General features: G+C 39.1%; 1 protein-coding gene across 1 annotated transcript in view; it reads left to right on the forward strand.

The window, feature by feature from the left end:
- The first annotated feature begins 961 nt into the window (after window positions 1–961).
- Dlg2 (discs large MAGUK scaffold protein 2) overlaps window positions 962–23,829 on the forward strand; it is a 701,330-nt gene continuing 678,462 nt past the window's right edge. The window contains 1 exon segment of the mRNA XM_038313618.1: window positions 962–1,270. Within this exon segment, the coding sequence (XP_038169546.1) occupies window positions 962–1,270 (309 nt within the window).

The raw sequence follows: 23,829 nt of genomic DNA on the forward strand, positions 1-23,829 counted from the left end.
CTTAGTAAACCAGACTCCGAATGACAGGGTTGGATATATCCTTCAGTTTAAAATGCAGGCTCTTTTTGTGGCGAATGAATTTGTTGTGGGAAGGTATTTGGAAGTAAAGCCTCAGAATAATTTGGGGTGAGGAAAAATACTGTTTTAAAATAAACCAATCTATCATTTTTGAATCTTAAAAGTCATCATATTTTGAAAGAAATAAAATTAATAATTGTCCATAGTACAAAGAACATATACTTGCATCATAGCATTAATGATTTTAAATAAACTCGAAATTTAACGGATTTTAGTATTACACTGTGACCTTGATGATTTTTTTCAAAATTAATTAATACTTTGGGAGGTAAATATTGAAGCTCTGATTTAATTATTTCCTGACTTGGTCCATGTCTTGGCAACTGGATAAGCGATTCCCAGAAATAGTGGTCCTTTCCTTTCCAGCTCAACTTTCCCATCACTCCACACTGCTTATGTTGCAGTGTTTCTGCCTAGATGCATCACGTCTGGAAAGGTCCCTGTTATTCTGATAAAAGTACTCTTTCCTGAGACCTGTATTTCGTGTGTGGACCGGGAGGAGGGGAAAGCGAGAACGCCAAATTGTGAAGAGTACTCGTTGCTGTGAGGCTCCATCCAAAACGGGCTTGTAACAAAGTGTACAGTCTTGTAGCCCAGCTGTGTGGAGCATTGATTGCTTCTGCCTAGAGCAGGGATACTGTCAAGTTGCTCTGTGAGTTGAGTCATCTATTGACAAAGAGCTACCAGCCCGCAGATAATGCTGTGCAGAGCTGCTCTCGCTGCTCCCTCTGCTCCCACGATGAACCGCTTATAGCAGCTGTCAAAGACACCGAGGCATCCGGAGAGAGAAAAGACGTTTACAACTGCCTGGAAGAAAGGGGTGTGTGAGAGAGAGCCTTTCTATGCAGTGCTGACCAAAGAAAAGAGTAGGCACCAGTGCAGCATGAATGCATACCTCACCAAGCAACACAGCTGCAGCCGGGGGTCCGATGGGATGGATGCTGGCAGGAGTGCCCCCACCCTCGTCAGGGATGCCCACTGTGCCTGTGGCTGGCAGAGGAATGCTCAGGGGCTCGGGTACAGTTCTCAAACTATGCCCTCCTCGGGACCTGGGGGCGCGGCTTCAAACAGGACCAAGCTGGTCACCTTGTGGGACAGTGTACGGAAAAGCCCCCACAAGACCAGCACCAAGGGCAAGGGAAATTGTGGGGAGCGTTGTGCCTGCCCACATGGTTGGTTCAGCCCTGCACAGGTGAGCTTTTTCTTCGTGACTTTTGTTCTGTGTTGTAGGAAAGTTGTGTTTAAGGTCAGGGTGGCTTGAAAACTTTGCTGAGTCCTTGCTGCTGACTGGTTTGTCTGCTTGGAAAAATGTTAGGCCAAAAAAAAAAAAAAAAAAAAAAAAAAGCCTTCTAGTTTCACACGTGTTTGTGGTTTTACACTTCTGGGCAGCGAGTAGAAAACCGGGGGTGCTGAGCGTAACTTTTCTTCCAGCTCATATTCTCAGATCCCCACATGATGCTTAGGATTCTGCAGCAGGGTCTATGGGTGAATCACAGCTCATTTTTCTCTTAGCCTCCTTTTAGAATTATTAATATTATTATTTTAAGGAATAGAAAGAAAGTGAATTTTAATCAGACACTTCCCACTGTGATAAAAATAAAAGAACATTTATTTTTTTTCATCAAAGAAGAAAAGAGAAACTTGATGTGTTTTATTCTGGTTTTTCTCTTATGATACTATGTGTCTTTTCAGTTATGAGGGAGAAAATTTGTTTCTAGTGCATAATTCACATTACAAGTGAAAAGACGAACTGGAAACAAGAGAAAGGGTGATCCTACTTATAATAAAAGAGGGAAACACATTTAATCACAAAGAAGCAATACGGTCACTTATATTTGGGCTACAACCGTTTCTCTTTTTCTCTTACAATGCCTTTTTGAACTTAGGCATATTAATTTAATTTGATTCCTAATGATTTTTCTGCCCTTGAACTACCAGCATTTACCAGAAAGAAAATGAACTCATTTTTGTTTTCCTGCTTTTGACAAAAGGGGAGGGGGCAACTTCCTGCAAATGCTATAAACATAAATAAGATGCACCTGTAGACACTATCATAATCACAAAGCAGAGATCACTCTTAAATATGCACTGGGAAGAAAGGCTGTGTTGAGGGGGGAGGGATCTCAATTTCAGCATTTTTAATACAATTGAGAAGTGAAGACTGATTACAAATGAAATGTTATGATCGAAGAGGTGTGGAAAGAGTTTTAATATCAGTAATAGTTTTTCTTAAGGACTTCCAAGAATGCCATATCTCACTAATTTTTAGTGGTATGGTTATGTATTCATGGCCAAGTATTTGGTGTTTTGATTCATTTGGTATGGAATTAGCTTTACTTAGAAAGACAGAATCTCCCATCATGCATTATTAGTTCAGCTCTAAATAGAACCTGGTGTTGGGAAATGTAGGCAAATTTTAAAGTAACTAAGAACTCCAAACTGCATAAGGAGCCTTGGCGATTATGATGATTCTCTGTGTGTGCTCATTGAGAAAACATGGGTTTAATATTCCTCAACCTATAAGTATGTATATACATATAAGTACCTATAAGTAGGCTGCATTAGGACAAAACTTACTCAATAACATGTACCTTAAAATGTTTACACAGAGAAATCAAATTTGGTTTATCATTCAAATCCTTTTTTCATCCAAGGGAGAATATGCTTTTAGTTTCATAAATGACAATTTCCCAGATCCAAATCCTTGCTACTACCTTGTAATAACAACATAACGAAAATCTTAATAAGCACTCCAGCCAAGGCAACTTCTTCCTTTCTTCCATTTTAACCAAGTCAGTTTCCTGCTTGCCTGAAATTTATAACTGGTTAATACTTTAAGGGATTAAAATAGACTCTGCAATGATAATTAAGGGGCAAGTGACATATGAGAGGGCAGTAAATCACAGCAGCCCCGATCTCCTTACCCCTTAGCGTACACATTACTTGGAATATTCTTGTCACTCATAATACTTTATTATTAACTAGAATAGTGAACCTCAATGTTAGAGTCATAATCCCATATTGTTCAAGCTTTCCAATGTTATGACCGCCTTTCCTCAGCAGAATTTTTCTTTCCAGTCTTTCTTATCTCTGGCCTGCAGAAGTCCTTTTTTGGGCTGATTAGTCCATCCTCCCCTTTTCTGCACCCATCCAATCAGATGATAAGAAATAATTAACTTCTTAAAGCTTGTGTGTAAATAAACTTAAAATATACATGCAACTATCTCTAATACTTAACTCTTTGTATCTCCCATAAATGTACTGCTATATTACACCCATATTCTCATATATGCATATAAAATATATATGCATACACGGATATAGGTTTACATACATAAAAATTACCATTCTCTATCATTCATAGTTTATCAATGGGAAAATTTTAGCTTACTTTCCAAAGAATGCTTCACTTCAAAGAATTCACTTCACTTGAAATGTCTCTTCATTTAAAGTGTTTTCCCTTATCATTTAGTAAACAAAACAGGCTGAAATATGGGTGTGCAAGTCTTGATTCATTCATGTGTATATTTGTAGCACGTAACCAATATTTAAATTATGTGAATATGTCTCATCACTCCGAGAGTCTGTGTACTATCATGAACACAAGGATGTGCATGTCTTTGCATACATATGTCTGTTAAATCTAAGTCTGCTTTGTGAGTTTTCTAATGCTGTTTTACCCTTGAATTTCACAAATAGATTGTAAAATGTTCTAATAATGAGGGTGGCTTCTAATGACTCTTAAAAATACTCTTTGTAACGCCAAGAGCAAAAACGTGGTACATGGTTTAGAATATTCCAGTAACCCACCTGTGATTTAGGGGGGACCTGAAGCACCTTAGTGTTTGGGAGCTGAGGTCCTGTTCCCACAGATATTTATCATATTGCATGGAAATCAGCCGTGTGATTTCCAGCTACTCTAATCGAGGGCTATAGTAATGATTTGACTTTCTTTCAAGGCTCTTTCCCAAAGTCCTATCATTTGAGGAGCTGAGAACTAGCAGAACTCTGTCATTATGCTGCTCCTTAGTTGTTCTAAAAAGTACCTCTATGTCTTCTTGAATAAGTTTTTATTCCATTGAATATATAGTTAATAGAATCATAATAATGGGTAGGAAAAATGGAAAACTGCAGCATCCAAATGGTAGTTATGTAATGTTGTGTCTACATTAGGCTGGCCTTGCAAAGAAACATACCCAATTCCTTATATGGCATTTCTTCCTACTTCAGACTTCAGGGAGAGATAACAGAACCATGGTAGCTTGGAGATCATATTCATATGTATTGGTTTCTTCCTTGTTCATTGTCTAATCTACTATTGTATACTGAGTGCCTATGATATAGCCCTGTGTCAAACAGTGTGAATATTTTAGGAAACAAAGTGGGTTACTACTGCTTCAGAGCTCATATGCTATCACCATCTATGCATTTGGCTATCATATCATGACCTAAAGTTTTCAGAACATGTGGTAGTTCCCATTCTGTGCATTTAGAGACTCTGGAGCAATGAATACTTGTAGACCTAAATTTCTCCAATCTTGTGGAGACCCAAAATCTCCTTCAGTTCTATCTTAGCTATGTTTTTACTGCTCTGATAAACACCGTGACGAAAATCAACTTGGGGAGGAAAGGGTTTATTTCGTCTTACTGCTTATAGTCCATCATAAAGGTGAGCCAAGTTTGGAAGCAGAGACTGAAGCGGAGGCCGTGGAAAAATGCTTCTCAATGGCTTGCTCTTCATGGCTTGCTCAGCTGATTTCTTATACACCCCAGGAACATCTGCCCAGGGATGTTACCACCCATATTGGGCCGGACCCTGCTATAGCAATCATTAATTAAGAAAATGTGCCAAGGACTTCCTATAGGCTGATCTTAGGGAGGCATTTTTTTTCCAGTTGTGGTTCCCTCCTCACAGATGACTCTAGTCTGTGTCCAGTTCATACAAGTACTGCCATCCATTCACTTTGCAAGCTGATATCCATGAGTTCATGAGAGGCACTCTGGGAAGAGTTTACACTTCAGTTCCAGATAACCTTAGATTTAAATTTATAGGCTCTGTGTGATCACCTTTGCTTAATGTCTATAAGCCTCATTTTTCTTGTCTGTAAAATATCGAATGAGAAAGTCATGTTGCAGGGACATAGAAAAAATTGAATACAATTTCTATAAACACCCAAACATGGCACCTGGAGCCTAGGTTTCAGCACATGGTATTTATTACTACCAGCGATATCGAAATTTTATATTTTCTTAACCCGAAGTACTTACTACCCTCCTGTATTATGCTCTTTCATTAGAATTTTTATGGCTCCTTTTTAATGATGAAGGTTAAGCTAGGCAATTGTCCAGAAACTTTTGGCATAGGTCTGTACCACTGGGGTGACATTTTGTCCTTCAGGTTCTCAGAAATTTAAAACCGTGCACACAAAAAGAGAAAGAGAAACAGAGACAGATGGAGGGGGGAAAAGGAGGGAAGGGGAGGTAAACTCTGATTATATTGATGAAGAATAATCCTCATGACCTTATATTCAAAAGTTAAGAAAAATTAGATTTTCTAGCAACTTCCTTTAGAGGCGGGGACTGCATTTGAAGTTGTTAGCCACACTCTGTAAATCTAGATCTCTCTCAACAATCCTCTGATACTAACTCCAAAAATGAGCAATTTGCAACAACATGGAATGGACAACTTTTGAATTCAAGAAGTCAGACATCACAGCACAGAATCTCAGCATTAGCTTAAGCCCCATCAGAAATATCTCAAAGCTTCTTATAGCTCCTTGCCTTCTTTGAAAGGTCCCTCTACTTACAAAAGGGAATGAGGCTTTTTTAAAAAAATTCTGGGAAACACCAGGCACTCTGGGGAAGGGAAATACAAGTCAAGGAAGAATGAAAGTTCCTGTGGCCGGCTTGAAGCCACTCAAACCCCGGCTGCGCACATTGCTGGATGCTGACATCAGCAGAGCCCTCTCCACAGGGCAGATCAAGGAGAGACTCAGCACAGAGGGCAGGATGGAGAAGAGCAGAGGTTTGTGGCATCTACTGAGTGCCCCTGACACTGAAGTAGGAGCCTTGCCACGCTCATTTTTCATTTTTCTTTTTTTTTGTTTTATTTTATTTTACTTTTTTGCTTTATAAAGAATACCATTCAAAATTTCCACCTCCCCCCATTTCTCTCCCACTCCTCCACTCACCCTCCTCCCACCCCCTCCAGTCCTAAGAGAGGGTAGGGTACCCTGCCCTGTGGGAAGTCCAAGGTCCTCCCCGCTCCATCCAAGCCTAGGAAGGTGTTCATCCAAACAGACTAGGATCGCAAAAAGCCAGTACATGCAGTATAATCAAATCCCAGTGCCATTATCATTGGCTTCTCAGTCAGCCCTCATTGTCAGCTACATTCAGAGAGTCCGGTTTGATCCCATGCTCATTCAGTTCCAGACCAGCTGGCCTTGGTGAGCTCCCCTTAGATCAGTCCCATTGTCTCAGTGCATCCTACATCGGTCCATTTATGAAGCTATCCAAGCTGCATCCCAGAGTGACTTTGTCACAGTAACGTTACTGAAAAGGGCATAACTGGTCTCCACTATGTGTGTCTTTGGCTCCCATATTCATCCGACTCCATCTGACAGCGGCACTTGTCAGCCCTGCAAGGGAGACTGCACACACCTAATATCGCCACACATACTATAGACCCCTGTAATTGCCCAATTGACCAAAAATTTCCATAAAGGGTTAGAGTCATGCACATGGTTAGGCTGCTGTAGAAGCCTAATCTCCTTTCTTCTGCATTATTTCTTTGTCTCAGGAATCCTCAGTGACATCTTTGTTGATCCTAGCACTGGCTCATCAGGGAAAAGAACAGTGCAAAGTTGAAGTGTTAGTGAAAGCTAAAAACATCAACACCACATGGGATACTTATCCCAACCTCATTCATGTGTGCTAGTGTCAAGCTGGGTTTGGTCTTCAATGCGTGTGGCAAGGGATGGAGAACAAACGGTCACCACGTATAAACAAAGAAGTCCATGATGAGGCTGTTCTTGGTCCCCACACACTCTCTCACATCGCCCAGGGGTTGTGAATCTCACAGTGTAGGGAAGTACACAGAGAGCTCAAATGTCTCTTGGATGCCACCGTCTCCATGGTCTACGTTCCCCTTTCTCGTGTTCCTTGATCTGTTGCTGTTTTATTCTTGGTGTTCGTCACTGTGATTATACTGCATTCCAGCCCTTGAAACTCTCAAATGCTTCAGGATGCTTTCTGCTTGTGTCAGAACTGGACTGGAACTCCATGCCCACCAAACATTTTCCAAATGGGAGCCTGAAGCCTAGAAAAGTTAAGAGACTTGCCCAAGTTCATTTAGTTTGTGGCAGACCTAGTTTGGCCTGGGTTTCTGAACTCAGAATTGAATTATCTTTCTACTGTTCCAAGATGCCCTCCCTCTCCACTCATCCTCGTGGGGATCTCTGCCAGAAAAGCTATTAGGCATTCAAGGTATTGGGAATTGAAGAAAAAAATTATATTAATACACAAACCTAATTTTTACTTAGAAGTAAGACCAGCAGTCCTGAAAAATAGGAGAGCAACTAGAAAACATTAGTTATTGTGCTGGTTTTTATTTGTTTGTTTAGTTTTGTTTGGTTTTCTGGGATATAGTTTTGCTGTGTGGGTTAGTCCGGCCTGGAACACGTGGCAAGTTGCTTGTATCATACTCCTGAGTAATGAGATTATGGGCATGTACCACCAGGTCTGGCCTAGGAAACACTTCACATGCAGGAAGATGCTTTTGTGTTGACAATGATGGCAATGTTAGGCTGGCGTTTAGAAGTAGGAGACCATAGATGGTAGATGTACTAAAGTATGAGGAACAGTCTTGCACAACAATGTAGTAGGAGGCTGCTTGATCATTCCTGGCTGCCCAGACCATGAAATAATCATTCAGAAACTATATTATTTAAATCACTGCTTGGCCAATCACTTAAGCGTGTTTCTAGATAGCTCTTATATCTTTGGTTAACCCATTTCTATTATTTTATATTTTACCACAAGGCTTGTGACCTACTGGCAAGGTTCTGGTTGGCAGCTTGTGTCTTTCTTCTCTGGCAGCTCCATGGCATCACCTGACTCGGCAGTCTTTCTCCCAGCATTCAGTTTAGTTTTCCCCACCTAGCTCTGTTCTGCCCTGCTATAGACCCAAGGCAGTTTCTTTATTAATCAATGGTAATTACAGCATACAGAGGAAAGTCCTACATCACAGCAATATTTTCCAGTTCAATATATAATGTTGAACTTCATTCTGAACATTGATACAGATTATCCAAAAGATAATTACCTAAATCTAAAATCAAGCTTAGGTTTGTGGATAAAGGCAAATGTTCCTAAAAATGTCTATTTATCATTGAATTTCCTATAAGTACAATCCTGTGTATAACAAGGGACCTTTACACTTAATCCTATTGTATTTATCAAGAGTTGCTTGCCATTTTGAAAAACTCTAGATTTACGTTCATCCTGTTTCAGGTGGTAGCATCCTTAATACACCTCCTCAGTGTTTATCCGTACTTGTAGGCTTCGTCAACGGTGTGTAACTGAACAGATTTGAGTCTTAATCTAGTAAATCTAGATCCATTTTTTTGTTTGTTTTATTTTTGTGTTTTATTTTGTTAGCTGGCAAGTAAGAAATATGTGAATTTGGAATGTGCAATGCGATCTTTAAATGTGTTTGTATATCACGGTGTGGGCTGGGGAACTAATTAGTACCCATCATCCCTTTCTGGTAAGAACATTTCAAAGCCTCTCCTTTGGTTATTTGGAACCTGCTGTACAATGTTATTAACTGGAGTTACTAGTGCTCAAGAAAGTAAAATATGATCAAAGGATCTTAAATGTTTTAAATTAGTAGGAACATGGAATTCAGGAGCTCGTCAAATTTTATTAATAAAAGATTTTAAAAGACTTCATTCCATAAAATGATCAGTGGTGTAATATTTCCTTGATGCCTCTTATTTTCATTTTTTTTCTGTTTTTTTCCTTTCATCTCCTCATCATCTTAAACATCATCACCATCATTATCATTTTAAGCATGTGATCCTGCACCCAACAAAGAGCTCTGACACTTTTTGTCCTATGGATCAGAATATCAAACCCAGAGCCTCACACATGTAGACAACTATGTCATCTCTGAGTTTATTTAATCTGGTAATCTGAATATCACTCTAACTTGGCTACAGGTGTCATCTGCACTTAACTTCCCTATCACCCCCAAAGGTGTTAGATTTATTAGTTTTTAACTATTGGTTTTTATTGATATGTGTGGGCAGAGGAGAGTTCCTTGGAGATCAGAAGAGTTTTGCATCCTGTAGAGCTAGAATTGCAGGTGGCTGTGAGCCGCCTGACACGGGAGCTGAAACATAAATGCGGGTCCTTTGTAAAAGCAGCAGGTTCTCTTAACTGCTAAGTCACAGCTCCAGCTCTAGATTCACTTCATTTCTATCAATGCCCATTTTTAATCAAGAAATTGAATTTTGAAGTACAGGAAGTCAGAAGTATTGCTTTTACAAGATAGAGGATTTTATGCATGGATAGATGGCAGATAGATAAATTAAAATAAGCAAACGTACACACATGCATACATACATACACACATGGATGTATAAATACATACATACATATTGAGAGATGATAGCCAGCCAGGAAGCTGCTTCTCTAGCATGCCTTTATTTATTTTTCAGTAGCTTTAACTGGCACATAAAATCATGAAAGGTGTGCCCTCTGTGAGTGCAACGGTGTGCTAATACATGTATATGTGACTTTGTGGTCAGCTCAACTTTAACATATATCTCCTTAACTATAAGCTTCACGCAAGACATTTTTTTTGTAAATCCTGAGACTAAGCTGAAAAATAAGACCTGTTTGTTTGCAAGAATATGACATTCTAATTTTCTTCACTTCAGCTATCAACAGTTTTCGTTTAGATAATCCATACATCAAATTATTGCCTTTAAACTTTCATCGCACATCTGTTATTATTTGTGTCTCACACTAATTAATAACTGGAATCTCTTATATGTTTGCTCTTACATAGTTCCGTGCTTTTTATAATTTATTTTTTTTAAATTTCATTTTACATTCCAACCATAATTCTTCCTTCCACCCCTCCTCCCCACTCTCTCACCTCCCTGTCAGCCCACCTCCCATCCACTCCACCCAATGGGTATGGGCTCCCATGGGGACTCAACGAAGTCCAGCACATTAAGTTGTGGCAGGAACAAGCACCTGCCCCATGCATTAAGACTGAGCATGGCATCCCAACATAAGAAATGGACCCCCAACAAGCTAACTCATGTAACAGGGAGAGGTCCTAGTTCTACTACCAGGGACCCCTCAGACAGTTCAAGTTTCACCACTGTCTCCCACAAATGGAAGGCCTAGTTTGGGCCTACGTGGGCTCCACAGCTGTCAGTCTAGATTTCATGATTTTCCATGAGCTTGATTCAGCTGTCTCTGTAGATTTCTCCATCATGATCTTTTCCTCCCTTGTTCGTATATTCCCTCCTCCCTCTCTTCGACTGGGTTCCCAGAGCTTGGCCTGATGCTTGGGTGTGGATCTCTGCACCTGGTTCCATCAGTTATTGGATGAAGATCTATGGTGATAGTTGGGATATTGACCAATCTGATTACAGGGAAAGGCTGGTTCTGACATTGCTTTGCTAAGAGTTTTATCTGGGCTCATTTTTGTGGATTCTTGGGAATTTCCCTAGCACCAGGTTTCCCCCAAAACCCATAGTGTGTCTCTCTATCAATATATCTCTTTCATTGCCTTCCCACTCCATCCCTTCCCCCTTGATGACCTGGTTCCCTCATGGTCTCATTCCCCTTCCACTATTCTATTCTGACCTCCTTCACTCCCTGTTTACCCAGAAAATCTCATTTAGTTCTCCTTCCAGAGTGATCCATGTCTCTTAGGGTCCTCCTTGCTACCTAGCTTCTCTGGAGCTATGAATTGTCATCTGGTTATCCTTTGCACTACATCTAATATATTTCTATGTTTTTTAAGGAGATGGCATATTGTTATTCCGTTTAAATCCATATTTATTCATTGCCAGAACATGTAAGCTTTTGACTCTTTTAATACTTCATCTAATATAATTGAGTCTTCATGCTGAAAAAAAAAACCAGTTCTTTAAATAGTAGTCTTTCTTTTTATTTCTCCCTTGTACTTCAGTTATTGCACTGTGTAAAAATTTGCGTGTAGGTACCTGTATTATCTATAAATGTTATTTCACGAGAAAAGAGGAAAGAATTACAATTTATTTATTGTGCAATGGAAACATTATCCTGTATAAGAGCATGACCAGAGTTTCAGGCATTCAAAACTATTGTGTGTTTAATTTGCTCCTCAGGTAATCCAGAACTCAGCAAAGTACAGCCTGCATTCAGACCAACGCCAGCCTGCTCAATTTTTGTATAGACTGTGGATTAAGAAAAAATGTATATATTTTTATATCTAAAAACGCCAAAGGAATGTTGTATCAAACATGACATCTATGTGAAATCGTTTTATGCTAGCTATAAATTATTTTTATCCAATCATTTAGGCATACTCTTTGTAGCTCTTTGGGTGCTGTAACAGCAGAGTTGAAAAGTTGCAACAAAGACCCTAAAGCCTGAAAGGACTTAAATAACTGTTACCTAACTCCTCACAGGAAGATCCTTACTAACTTCCGCCTGGACCAGCTCATTTCTCTTTTCTGCTGATGTATGGTCCCTTTCTGCCTACAAAATCTATCCAATTTAAAGGCGTGGTTCGAGACTCTCTTGCTTTTCAATCATTTAGCTCTCAGGATGTCTTAATGTGGAATCCTGTGTTACTAGAGTTAATTTCCTTGTATTCGGTTAGGTGGAGCCCCAGTTACAAAATGTGAGATTCCTCATATCCCCTAGTAGTATAGTCATACCCTTGTACCATTTCTATTAGCATTATAGTAAATACATTTCTCTAAATAATATTTGTAGCTATATTGTCTACCTATACAGAAACAGTATTCACATCAATGTGTGTTTCGTTTTATCTTAAGTCAGATTCTTTTTCTGTGCTATGGTCCTTTTCAAATACTGGAATAACTATTCAAAATCAGTTTTCAAATAGGCTGTGGAGTCTCTGCGAAAGCGGCAGAATACTGTACTTTAAAAACACAATCAAAACAGCAAACTTATTTTACTTAATGTTGTAGTTTAATGGAGGGGTCAGTCCTCTACAAGATTGACATGTCACAAAATGTTGTCTTACATTTAGCTTCTGTAGACTCCAATGTAGGTTCTCTAATGACTTTTCTTTGTCATTTTTGTGGCTAAGCCTAAATACTCAGAGGATTGTAGTTAGCATCACCACATTGAAAACACATGAATGAAACATTTTTGGACTTTATCATGGCAGCTGGTGGTTTTTATTAGTGGTGGGCATAGATTCCAGTAGCCTTAATGTAGATATGATATGTTTACTTGTACATGACTTAATTATTCAGCAGACCCTTTCATGTGTGTTCTTGTTGTGTCATTTTTTAAATTTATTTTTTATTTTTTTTCTATCACACCAGGTTACATTCTTAATTGAAGTGCTTTTTTAGTATTCAGCCTGCAATTTCACTTAATTTACCAAGTAAAAATTAAAACTAAGTGAATAATGATATAGTTTTAAATTAGACATTTTACTACTTGAGAATAATTTTATTTCTGACTGTGAGAGAAATAATACAAACTGACAGTAAACATATTATGAACAAAAGATATTAAAACCTCAAAGTCATCTGTAATTTCTCCCAAAGTTTACCATAATTAACGTTATATCTTCATAATCCCCTAACTTGTGTGTGTGCACTCACACATGTGTGTGGTGTTTGCAGGCCAGAGATCAACAATGAAGTGTTTTAATGGGTCTCTTTCCTCCTTCTTTCTTGAAATAGAATCTCTCCTTCCATCTGGAGTTCACTGCTTGTGTAGACTGCCTGATTGGAGGGCTCCAGAGATCAGTCAGTCTCTCCCTCCCCAGTGCTGGGAGTAAGAGGCATTGTGCCCAGTCTGACTTTTCACATGTGTACTGGGGATCTGAATTCAGGTTCTTACGCTTACACTGTAAGCACCTGATTAGCTGAGACTTCTAGCCTGCTTTGTAGCCCCTTTTACGCCTCCAAACGTATCTTCAATGGAGACTACATTGCTTTTGATTACCTGCTCACAGATTTAGCTAAACATATTCACATTTGTATTGATCAAATGAGTTAATAATCTTAAGTCATACTTTTTTCTTTTCATTGAAAATAGATTTTTATTCTCACATAATATGTTCCGATTACAGTTTCTCCTTCTTCTACTCCTTCCAGTTCCTCCCCATGTCACCTCTAATCTAGATCTAAACCATTTCTGTCTCTCATCAGAAAACAAACAGGCTTCTAAAAGATGATAGTAATAATGTAAACAATAATACAAAAAACAAAACTAGCACATTCAAATAGGATAAAATAAACAAACAAATAAAAGAGCCCAAGAAAAGGCATAAGATACAGACCCACTAGGTAGCACACTTAAGAATCCAATAAAAACACTAAATCAGAAGCCATTATATATACAAAAAGGACTGGTAGAGTAAAAAGAGAGAAGAAATTCTAAGTTTTTAATTAAAATCATGTTGTTAATATTTCCCATATTATGAATTATTAATATTGGTATAAATTTTAATAACTGCCCAAATTCTTTACCACATAAAGCCATATTGTTGGATATTTGAGTTATCTTGGAAGATTTTTTTTTTAATTTTACTATGAAAACCTCCAAAGTAATCATTTGTGTATATGGGACTTTGACCACATTTCTCATGTTGGATGAGTTTTCAGAAAGAGAAAGGCTGTGAAATATTTTTATGGCTCATATGCATGAAGTCCTTCTGTCAATATTTTTTAACAATTCATTATTGAACTACCCCACATCCCTAAGCACTGTGTTAATCAATGGAAAATGAGAGACGGATTCTTGTCCCACAGAGCTTAGAAATTATCGCCCAATTACTTTTTAAGAAGATTTGCATATTTACAGCCCTGCTGTCATTGGGGGTATTTGAGCTGAGCACATCTTACCTCCCCATTTGTACACACTGGTCATTTAACCTTTAGAAAAGTTGTTATGAACCTGGTAAAACAAGAAGTTCATGCCATTGGCAATTTAATTTGGTTTTCATTATTAATTAGGGTGAGCACTTTGTAGATAATTATAATACTCTGCAAAGCCCTCTCTAACAGCGCAGCGGAACACAGGTGGCAGCTCACTACACGCCTTGCTGGTCAACAGAACAGGTGAGAGGAATCATGCTTGATGGGTGGTTACACGCACAAGGAGTACTCTCCTGGTTAAAAGTCCTGGTGAGAGAAACATACACCCATTTCAAAACTAGGAAGGTAGGTGATACTTCACTACATTTATGACTGATTTGGGCTTTCCTGTCACTCTTCTTCATTCCGTGAGCCTGTCCTCCGGAAAGAAAGTGGTTAAACAGTCTTCTTTTCAACCTGATGTAGGTGCGCAAGCTTGTATGAGTGACAGATGCATGGGAATTAGTGTAACAGGCAGAGCAGACCGGCTCTTCCTCTGAGTCTAGAGAGTTTGCCGAAGAGTCCAACGCAGACATGAAATTGACAGTAGAAAAACCAGAGGGAGAAGATGTGGAGAAAGCCTTCATGAAAGATTCCCCCCTCACGACAGTCGCCATGGGGTGGAGTTGAGTGAAATTCCTATAGGTATATCTGATTCATATATATTACATATATATGATTCATGAATATGAGGCAGGAGTACAGAAACTCTGTCCCTGAACTTCAACAGAATTAAATTGTAGAATGACAATGTGAAATTTTAGTACTTATAAAATCATACTATTCTTAATTATTGGTGTGAATATTTAGAAAAGAAAAAAAAACTTATGAGTCCTGCAAGTCTCTGAATTGGTTTTTCAGAATACCCTCTAGGTGTTCTGAAAGAAAGAAAGAAAGAAAGAAAGAAAGAAAGAAAGAAAGAAAGAAAGAAAGAAAGAGAGAGAGAGAGAGAGAGAGAAAGAAAGAAAGAAAGAAGGAAGGAAGGAAGGAAGGAAGGAAGACAGGTATGCAACAAATCTGCATTTTGGAGACAGTTTGACCTCCATGACAGGAAGGATGAATATACATATAAGAATTAAATAGGTTGAGAAATGATCATAGATTGAGAAGCAAGATTCTCTTCAGTTTTTGAAAGCACCTCTCTATCTAGGAGTTCCTACCAGAGTTGCAGTTATTATATTCCAATAACTAAGTAGAATAACAATATAAGAACTGACCTGTGACCTGAGCTCTCTTTGTCATCTCACCCTGGGATGCCTTCAGAACTCTCCTTGCCCATCTGCCCTGCAGTCGAACTTGTCCTGCCATAATCCTGGTTTGTCGAGGCTGAAATTAGGACTTAACTTCATCTCTAGCCGAAACCCCAATAACTAGTGGCTGTGAATTAACACAGAATAAAATTTCAGAGCAGCTCACACATTTCCATGTTTTCCTCTCTACTCCCAGTGTCCATTCCCAATAGCTGCTCCCCCTTGGTTTCCTTTGATCCATTTGTGGACGTTGTTATTAAATTTATCCCTCAGATATTTTCCCTCATTTAACATTCAGCTCTATTCATATCACTCGGTGGTTTAAAAAGAAATGACTGAAAATAGTACCTCCTTTTAAGTGCAATCTAACGCGTGGACAAGGCAAGCGTGTCTGGCAATGATGGTGCGAGTGGTCCATGCAGGAGAGAAAACAGCATATTCAAGGATTATTTTTCAGAGTCCTTTATCTATACTAGACTCAGATAGAGTTCCTGGGATACTTGTACTAAGTGTGAAGATGCACTTTTTTATGATAATTATAATAATAGAAAACAGGTTGCAAATACAGTTTTAGAAAGTGGGTGTGGACTCCTGAGCAGAACCCTGAGTGTTGTCTGTCGTCGGACTTAAGCATGAGTTCAGGCCTCTTTGTTGAGCTCTGTTCATCGCCAGCCAGTCACTGCTCCCTGATTCCCTGAAGCCACCGTGCAGCCTCCTGCTAATTCCTTCCTCTGTCTACGATGACAGTCTCCATTCCCTGTGTCTGATTTAATCACATTCACCATTAGAGGATCGTCTCTCACTGTGTCTTCTCTGAGGCTTTCCCTTTCCCGTGGTCCCAGTGAATGTGGTACAGATAGCTGACTGCTTTCCAGTTAGCACTGTGACTGCTTACACACCTGCTCCATCCATCCCTCCGCAAGCTGTGCCAGATCACCAGCCTGTACTTGTGTCCTGATTCTGAGTGCTGGGACAGGAGCTGACCACTTAGAAATTGTGGAAAATACTAAGTTTTCAAAGGTCAGTAGAGTGTGAATAGTGCTGTCTTAGGCAAGGCTGGCTAGAGATTAACTTCTTTAGCGTATTTGGTAATTAGTCCTCAGAATGCACAGTGTGTCCTTCTGAAAGCTCAGATAATCATTCCAATCATTTTAGGGGAATAAAAGACCAAGAAATTGACTTCACTAAAAATGTATATTATTTCATAGTCTGCAAAAATCATGTATTTCTGTTAAAACTCTAATTGTCAAACACCTACTCAATAGTATGAGACATACATAGATCTAATCTACATGGGAAGTAGAAAAAGACAAGATCTCCTGAGTAAATTGGGAGCATGGGGACCTTAGGAGAGGGTAGAAGGAGAGGGAAGAGGTAGGAAGGGGAGCAGAGAAATATGTAGAGCTCAATAAAAATAATAATAAAAAAGAAACACTCATACTCAAAAACACCATTGTTAATCTATTTATTTATTAATATCCATTATTACTCATGGATTATAGGAAACCCCCTACCCTTGCATCTTGACAATATAGCAAGAAGTACAATCCATAAGCTAGCAGGGAAATGAAATTAACAAATAATATTTCTCTAGATGGGGATACACAAGAAGAAAAGATGCTGTGCTGGATAGATAGGGAGGAGCTTCTTTAAATAGATGGTAGCGCGAGGGAAAGAATTGATAGGGAGGAAACAATTCTGTTGACAGCTGAGGATGGAAGTGTTAAGGGAGAAGCCTTGTCGTGGTCCTTAATTGATATCACAAATAAGAGAAAGGGTGTCAGGGAACCTCAGGGTGTAGAAATGTGGCATGCTCTTGCAATTCAAGAGAGCTGGCGTGGAGAAAGTAAAGTATAGAAGTGAAGGGAAGGGATGAACGTTGGGTAGTTAGGTAGATTTGAGACTTGCAGATTTTAGAGGTCATGAGGATATTTCATTCTAATTAAAATGACAACTACCTTTAGGTAGAGACACACTGTAATCTAACACAGTGATGTTGACTTGCCAGAAGACTAATTGGAATGCTGTTTCATAAATCTCCTATGAAAGAAATAACGGTAGCCAGACTCAGGAGGCAGAAATAAGAGCTATATGGGTTGAAGATACATTTTGTGTGCAGAGCAATGGGTCAAGTTGCATGAAATTTAAAGAAAGGGCATGAAAAGTGGATCATGGCCTACCAGAGTTATGAAGTTGACCCTTCTCTCCTGTTTCAGCTCTCCCCTTAACTCTTTCTCCAGATATCTTCATGAAAAGGGCATTGGAATAGCTCACTTAAATGCACTGGAGGGGGAAAACCACTAGAAATGTAATAGGCTAATCCCTAGGAAGATTGTTCAAATGGGATGCTGAGAAAAAAAGAATCAGTTGGCCCTGCCGAAAATTCTTATAATATTTTATATCATGCAATTTCTGGTTTTTCTCCCTTTGTTTTGAGTTCAGATATGAAATTGTAAGTTCATCTCTAGAATACTGCCCACTAGATTCATCAGAAATTTCTCCAACTCTGAAAGGGAGGTAGGGTAGAAAATTGAGTCCGGTTAAAATTAACCCTGTCATCTTCCAAAGGTTAAGGTTTTAAGTGGAGTGGTGTGGGCCTATGGTCATTGTTTAGTGTTATCTCTTAGGGGTTGATACTGGTTATGTTCTTTACGCGGTTCCCAAAATGGTTCAAATGAACACTTTTTTCTACCCTTTAACTTTGGGTTAACTTCAAGGTAGTACTAAGCAAGTCCTATCTTCAGGGCCCAGCTTCAGCCAGGAGCCACAAATAATTCCTTTGTACATGCGTGAGCAATCAGCTTGAGGGATGTGGAATCTGGAAGGTCTGAAAGTGTCCTCTCATCGTGAGATGCCTCTAGCCAGAATGGCAGCAGCTTGGCACAGATGTTCATTAACAGATCACAACTGTGTCATAGAATTCCATTACAGCAATTGCCTTGACAGAGCGAATAAATCGTTTTCTAAACAGTTCCTTGTTTCTGATCAGTTCCTAAACTGTACGTTTCAAGGGCCCTGTATAATTCATAGCTCAGCAGAAATCGCAGCCTGGCAGGCTGTGTTAAGTAACCCGACTCTTGCAATTTGGAGCCATGGTCGGATTTACGGTTCATAGGAGAACGAGTAGAATAGGTCAGTGGGAAGAGACAAACTGGAAATGGGGAGAGCTGGGCTCTCATCGCTGTGCTGCTGTAGCCTTTGGATCACCCTAGGCATGTTGCAGAATCATGGAGTCTGCAGTCAACCATAAAATGAGGATGTTAGACCAGATGAAGCTGTGATTCATGTCTCACTCTGTCATCTTGCCAGGATTCATGGTGATTCTCTGGACCATGAAGAGAAAGGGAGGAGTCTAAGGAAAGCCGCTTAGAAAATAATGTAAGAGAAATTAGTAAAGGACGAATGGGGAAGAAAAATAGGCATCTCATATTTCTTGATAATTTTATAGTCTGGGATTTGATGACAGTGAGTGCTTTATGTGACTGATTTACATTATAATTATTTAATATCTAAGCTTAGTTAAATATTTCTCATATATAGCTGTCTTAATTTAGGTTGAACTCCATAATCAAGAAGGTCAATCATCTTATCCCAAGTTATGGATGATACTGGCTTTTAGAAGTAAAATGAATTGTTCTAATTTATACTATATCAAGGGCTAGATCTTTTCCATTGTTCTTTACATATTCTTTTTGAAATTTGCTTATGATGATGATGTGTGTGATGCCTGTGTATGAGTGTGGTACCTGTGAATATAGGTGCCCATGGAAACCAGAAGGCATCAGACCCCCTGTGAACCTCATGGTATGGTTGCAAAGAATTTATCTCAGGTCCTTTGGAAGAACAGTACACACACTTAGCTGCAGAGCCATTCTTCCTGGCCCATCCTACACAAATTCTATAGAGCTTGCATATTTAGATGTTGAGTTTATTTATGCATGGATGATAAGTATGAAGATTTTAAGTTTATTGGAATCATCACACTGTCCAGAAATGAACTGATATATTTCTGTAAATATTGTGGCTTTAAGGAGAGGATGGAAATGATAGAGTGTTCACAGTAGGTTAAAACTTTTCTTGAAGTTCTGTGGTGTCTTTTGTTCGTGTGTTTGTTTGTTATTTTTTCCTTTGTAAAGCATGATCTTGTAACAGGAGTAAATGTGTCAAATTCTGGAATAAAAACAGCTTTTTGTAGTTCCTCTGAAATATGGAAGATAACTGAAGATCATTTCAACATAGATAATCTCCTCTCAGCCTTGTGTCCAAGGTAGCCTTGTGTCCAGTGCAGCAAACACTGTTGTTCTACCCAAAGGGCAAGTCTGTCATCCTTTGAACTCAGCAGATAGCTTCCAATGTGTTCTTAGTCCATTATTGCCTTATTGAAAGGAGTGATTTTGTGTCCCTGAATTTCTTCTAATGTCTACAATGGTCAGAGGGATATTTTAAAAAGCTAGATCATTGATTCTCCTACACAATAATTTTAAGATATAAGCTTACACTCCTTGATATATTAAAAGCTAAGTGCTTATTCAACAGGATGAACCTTAGCCAGAATATAGGCAGTGATGGCTTCTAGGTCTGCCAGGTTACAAATGCCTATGGAACTGAGTCATGGGAAAATTGTCTACTCTGGAGTTTGATGCCTCAGCCTGCTGCAGGGATATGACTGTATGCAGATCCTCTTTCTGGTAGTGACCATGATGCAAGTTGGGAGGAGAAATTGCATTAAATAAGATGCCTATGTCATCTTTTTCTTCTTTCTTTTTTTCCGGCAGAACATCTAGCATGATTGGTGCAATCTGGCCAGGCTTTTAGACAATGTCTCTTAGATGAGGTGTTGATTGTTTCTGATGAGGACTCGATTGTCCACATAATCATCTCTTCATCTCAGCAGCAGCTGAGCTTCCTTTACATCCCTCCTGTTGGAGCTCATTACGTCAAGTTTTCCCACACCCCGGGCTCAGTGGGAGTGCCGCATTATGATTTCACAGTAAGCTATGGTGACCTTTCTCTACCATCTCTTTCACTGAATTGGAGGAAACGTAGAGATCAAGAGGAAATTTATTGATGAATCACCTTGCAGCGATCTTGCTGCGTACTATTCCAGTAGCCTTAGACTAATCTTTGGCAATAAATGCAGCATGAAACACATCTACCCTAAAACCATTGGAATGTGTATAATTTCCAGTCCCTCTACAAACTGCTTGACCATTTTACAGTTTGAAGTACTTCCCTGACCCCACCCCGTTTATATAATATAGTCAAAATTTCGTAGTGTGATGGAGAAATCCCCAAACATCTACACTGACCTGCTTGGAAAACATCTCTTTGTATCCTCTCCCTAATCAGTTCACTCACAGAAACTTGCTACTTTTTCAATCCACTCTGTTCTCTATTAATAAGTACCCATTCTCTATCAAATATGATGAGGCTCAATAAATAAAATATTTTTATCTTAGGATCAAAAACAGACATGGTTTAGATGTCACATTCTGAGAAGGGGTTTGAGAACACAATTTATTACTGATAATAAAAATAGCCTGCAAGAACCAGCTGCCGAATAGGAAATAGCATAGCATTTCGAAGTCCCTCACTTGCATCCCTGGATAGGACAAATGATCTGCCACATCCTGAACCATCCGTTTTGCCTTGTCTTCTCTCTAAAATCATGCCAGTCCTGTGTATTCAGCAGAAGGACATTTCGTAAAGCCCACACCTCTAATTAGTCTACTCATTACTTATATATGGATCCCCAAATAACCCAGCCATGGACTTTCTTTCAGCAATCTAACATTTATTCCAGGGTGGCAGAAGATGACGCTCATTTAGTTAAACAATAAGACTGTAAAGTTCTACAAAAGCAGGGGCATTATGAATCTTCACTAGTACTCAAGACAGTTCAATGACAAGTATGTCCAGTCTACAGATCATGGGCTTCATGGGTCCCAGAACAGCTAAATACAGGACAACATGTTCATAGATGGCAATGTCATATTGCAATATCAAAAAGTTAGTCATCCCTGGTATAACTTTGTAGGTATTGAACAATGAGAATCAATATTTTCTACAGTACTTAAGTAAAAGAAATTGAGTGAAGGTAACTTATTTTAATGATGGCCCTACTAGGCACCAGGAACATGAATGGAAATATATCCAGTTTAATAAGTGAGCTAGTATAACCTAAACAACAGACCTGAGAAAATAAAACTACCAGTCCCATGGTACTGCTGAAGAAATCAGTTTACAGAATCTTTGCCTAGTTAGATAATTATTTGTATACCTTGTATTCAATGGCAAATTGCCATTGTTCTTACACAAACTCTTATATCTCTTTGATTTGAGAGTCATTTGTAAAGTTGAATTATATTTGCTTCCAGAAATATATGAAAATAGGGATAAGTGCCATCATATGAAGCCTTTGGAGGGGAGTTTGAGTGCAGATCAGCTGCCAGTTATGTATTTAATCATCACTCTACTAGCAATGTTACTTTTTGATTCCTTGACCTTACTCAAGTTCTACATTTAAAATATTTTTGAGAATTTCAAACATGAGTACCTTAAACTTACATAATTTCTACCCCTCCATCCATCTCCCTCATAACTTTTCCTTTTTTGGTTTTTTTTTTTTTTTCGAGACAGGGTTTCCCTGTAGTATCTAGAGCCTACCTGGAACTAGCTCTTGTAGACCAGGCTGGCCTCGAACTCCCGAGTGCTGGGATTAAAGGCGTGCACCCCCACTGCCAGGCTCCTCATAACTCTTCCTATCCCCAACTTCTCAATTTCATATAATCCAAGGGATGACCTCTTGGAATTAGACAACTTCTCAGGTGACTTGTCTTTGGAGAAAACTGATTCTCCCTCTCTCCACAGTCATTGACTCCCTATAGCTCTGCACCGAACCATGTGTCCTTCTGAAATTTTCCCCAGGGACTTTGGCAGGCTAACTGCTCTTGCTAGTATGCAGGTTTAAGCAGCCATATTGTTGAGATGTCATGGATAGAGCACTTTTGTCATGTCAAGAAGAGACTAGCAGTAGATGTTCTTATTCTCTGGCTTGCTCATCTTCTGTCCCTCCTCCATGATGTTCCCTGAGACTTAGGTATAGGGCTGGTATTGTCTATGTGCCCTTTAGGGATAGGTACCTCACTCATTCTAGGCATAACTTTTCCCATCACATGTTCCTGAGTTTACTTCTTTCACTTCATATGGCTGAACTCACCTAAATACCCTTTAATCATTTCAGAGGATGTTCAGTAATCCTTAATAAATTTCCCTTTCCCTTAATTCTGGATTATTCAGAGTAAATCATAAGACATCATAAAATCCTTTGCTATTTCAGTGTCCTGTGAGGAAGGATACAACAAGAATAGATAGCACACCAATTGTTATGTTCCACATAGGTTAGCACATGCTATGTATATTTTCCTAGCATTTGCCATAAAATATATGGGATAATCACTTTTCTTCTCAAGTTCTAGATGAGAAAACAATGCTGTATGAAGAGGTTAAGATATTTACTGTTACCATGGCAACACAGAGTAAATGGTAGCATTAGAAGTCAAAGTATGGCTGACTCATTTTAAAACCATACTTTTTAAATCACTGTGCTACCAAAAGTGTAATTCCTGCTATCTGAGAGATGAGTGCTGTCCTTGGAAATAGAAAAATATTGATTTTAGTTTATCTCTACAAATAACAAGGTTAGAGTTCCTAAATATATTTGTCAATAGGTCTTCTCCTTCCTTTTCTCCTTAAATGGCCATGTACCTATATCATGGGATCTGTTTATTAAATAACCAGCATATGAGAAACTTATTTTGCTGTACCTGGTACTACTTGATGGATATTAATAAATACTAAATTCCCTTTCCCTGTTACAAAAATATGATAAACATTCCCAAAGCTTTTTCCCATTTTATATTTGGGCCTCAGAAGATCCCTGTGATAATGTGTTATTGTTCTGTTTTACATTAGAGAAAATCAAGGCTCAGAAAAGTCACAAGATCACATCTGACTGTAGACACATTGCCCACAGCCAAGCAAGGAGCACACATTTTCCCTTCCCTTCTCATTACACCTTGTATGCCTGCAGCCTTATTTTTATCATGCTAATGACCAGTTACCTGTAAAGAAGCAGATTAGTGGAGGAAAGGCTTGTTTGGGCTCATGGTTTGTGGGTACAGTTCGTTATGGTTCAGAGAGGATGGCAACATGAAGGTCTCCCAATGCTGGTGATTGGAGGCTTGCTCACATCTGGGCAGAATCGGAAGCAGAGAAAGAGTGAGCATTCAACTGGTTCTCTCCTCTTTTTCCTTTGGTTAACTCTAGTACCTCTGACCAGGGGATGGTGCTGCCCACATTCAGGGGTG

This window comes from Arvicola amphibius, chromosome 12 (assembly GCF_903992535.2).
Source record: "Arvicola amphibius chromosome 12, mArvAmp1.2, whole genome shotgun sequence".
Classification (NCBI taxonomy): Eukaryota; Metazoa; Chordata; class Mammalia; order Rodentia; family Cricetidae; genus Arvicola; species Arvicola amphibius.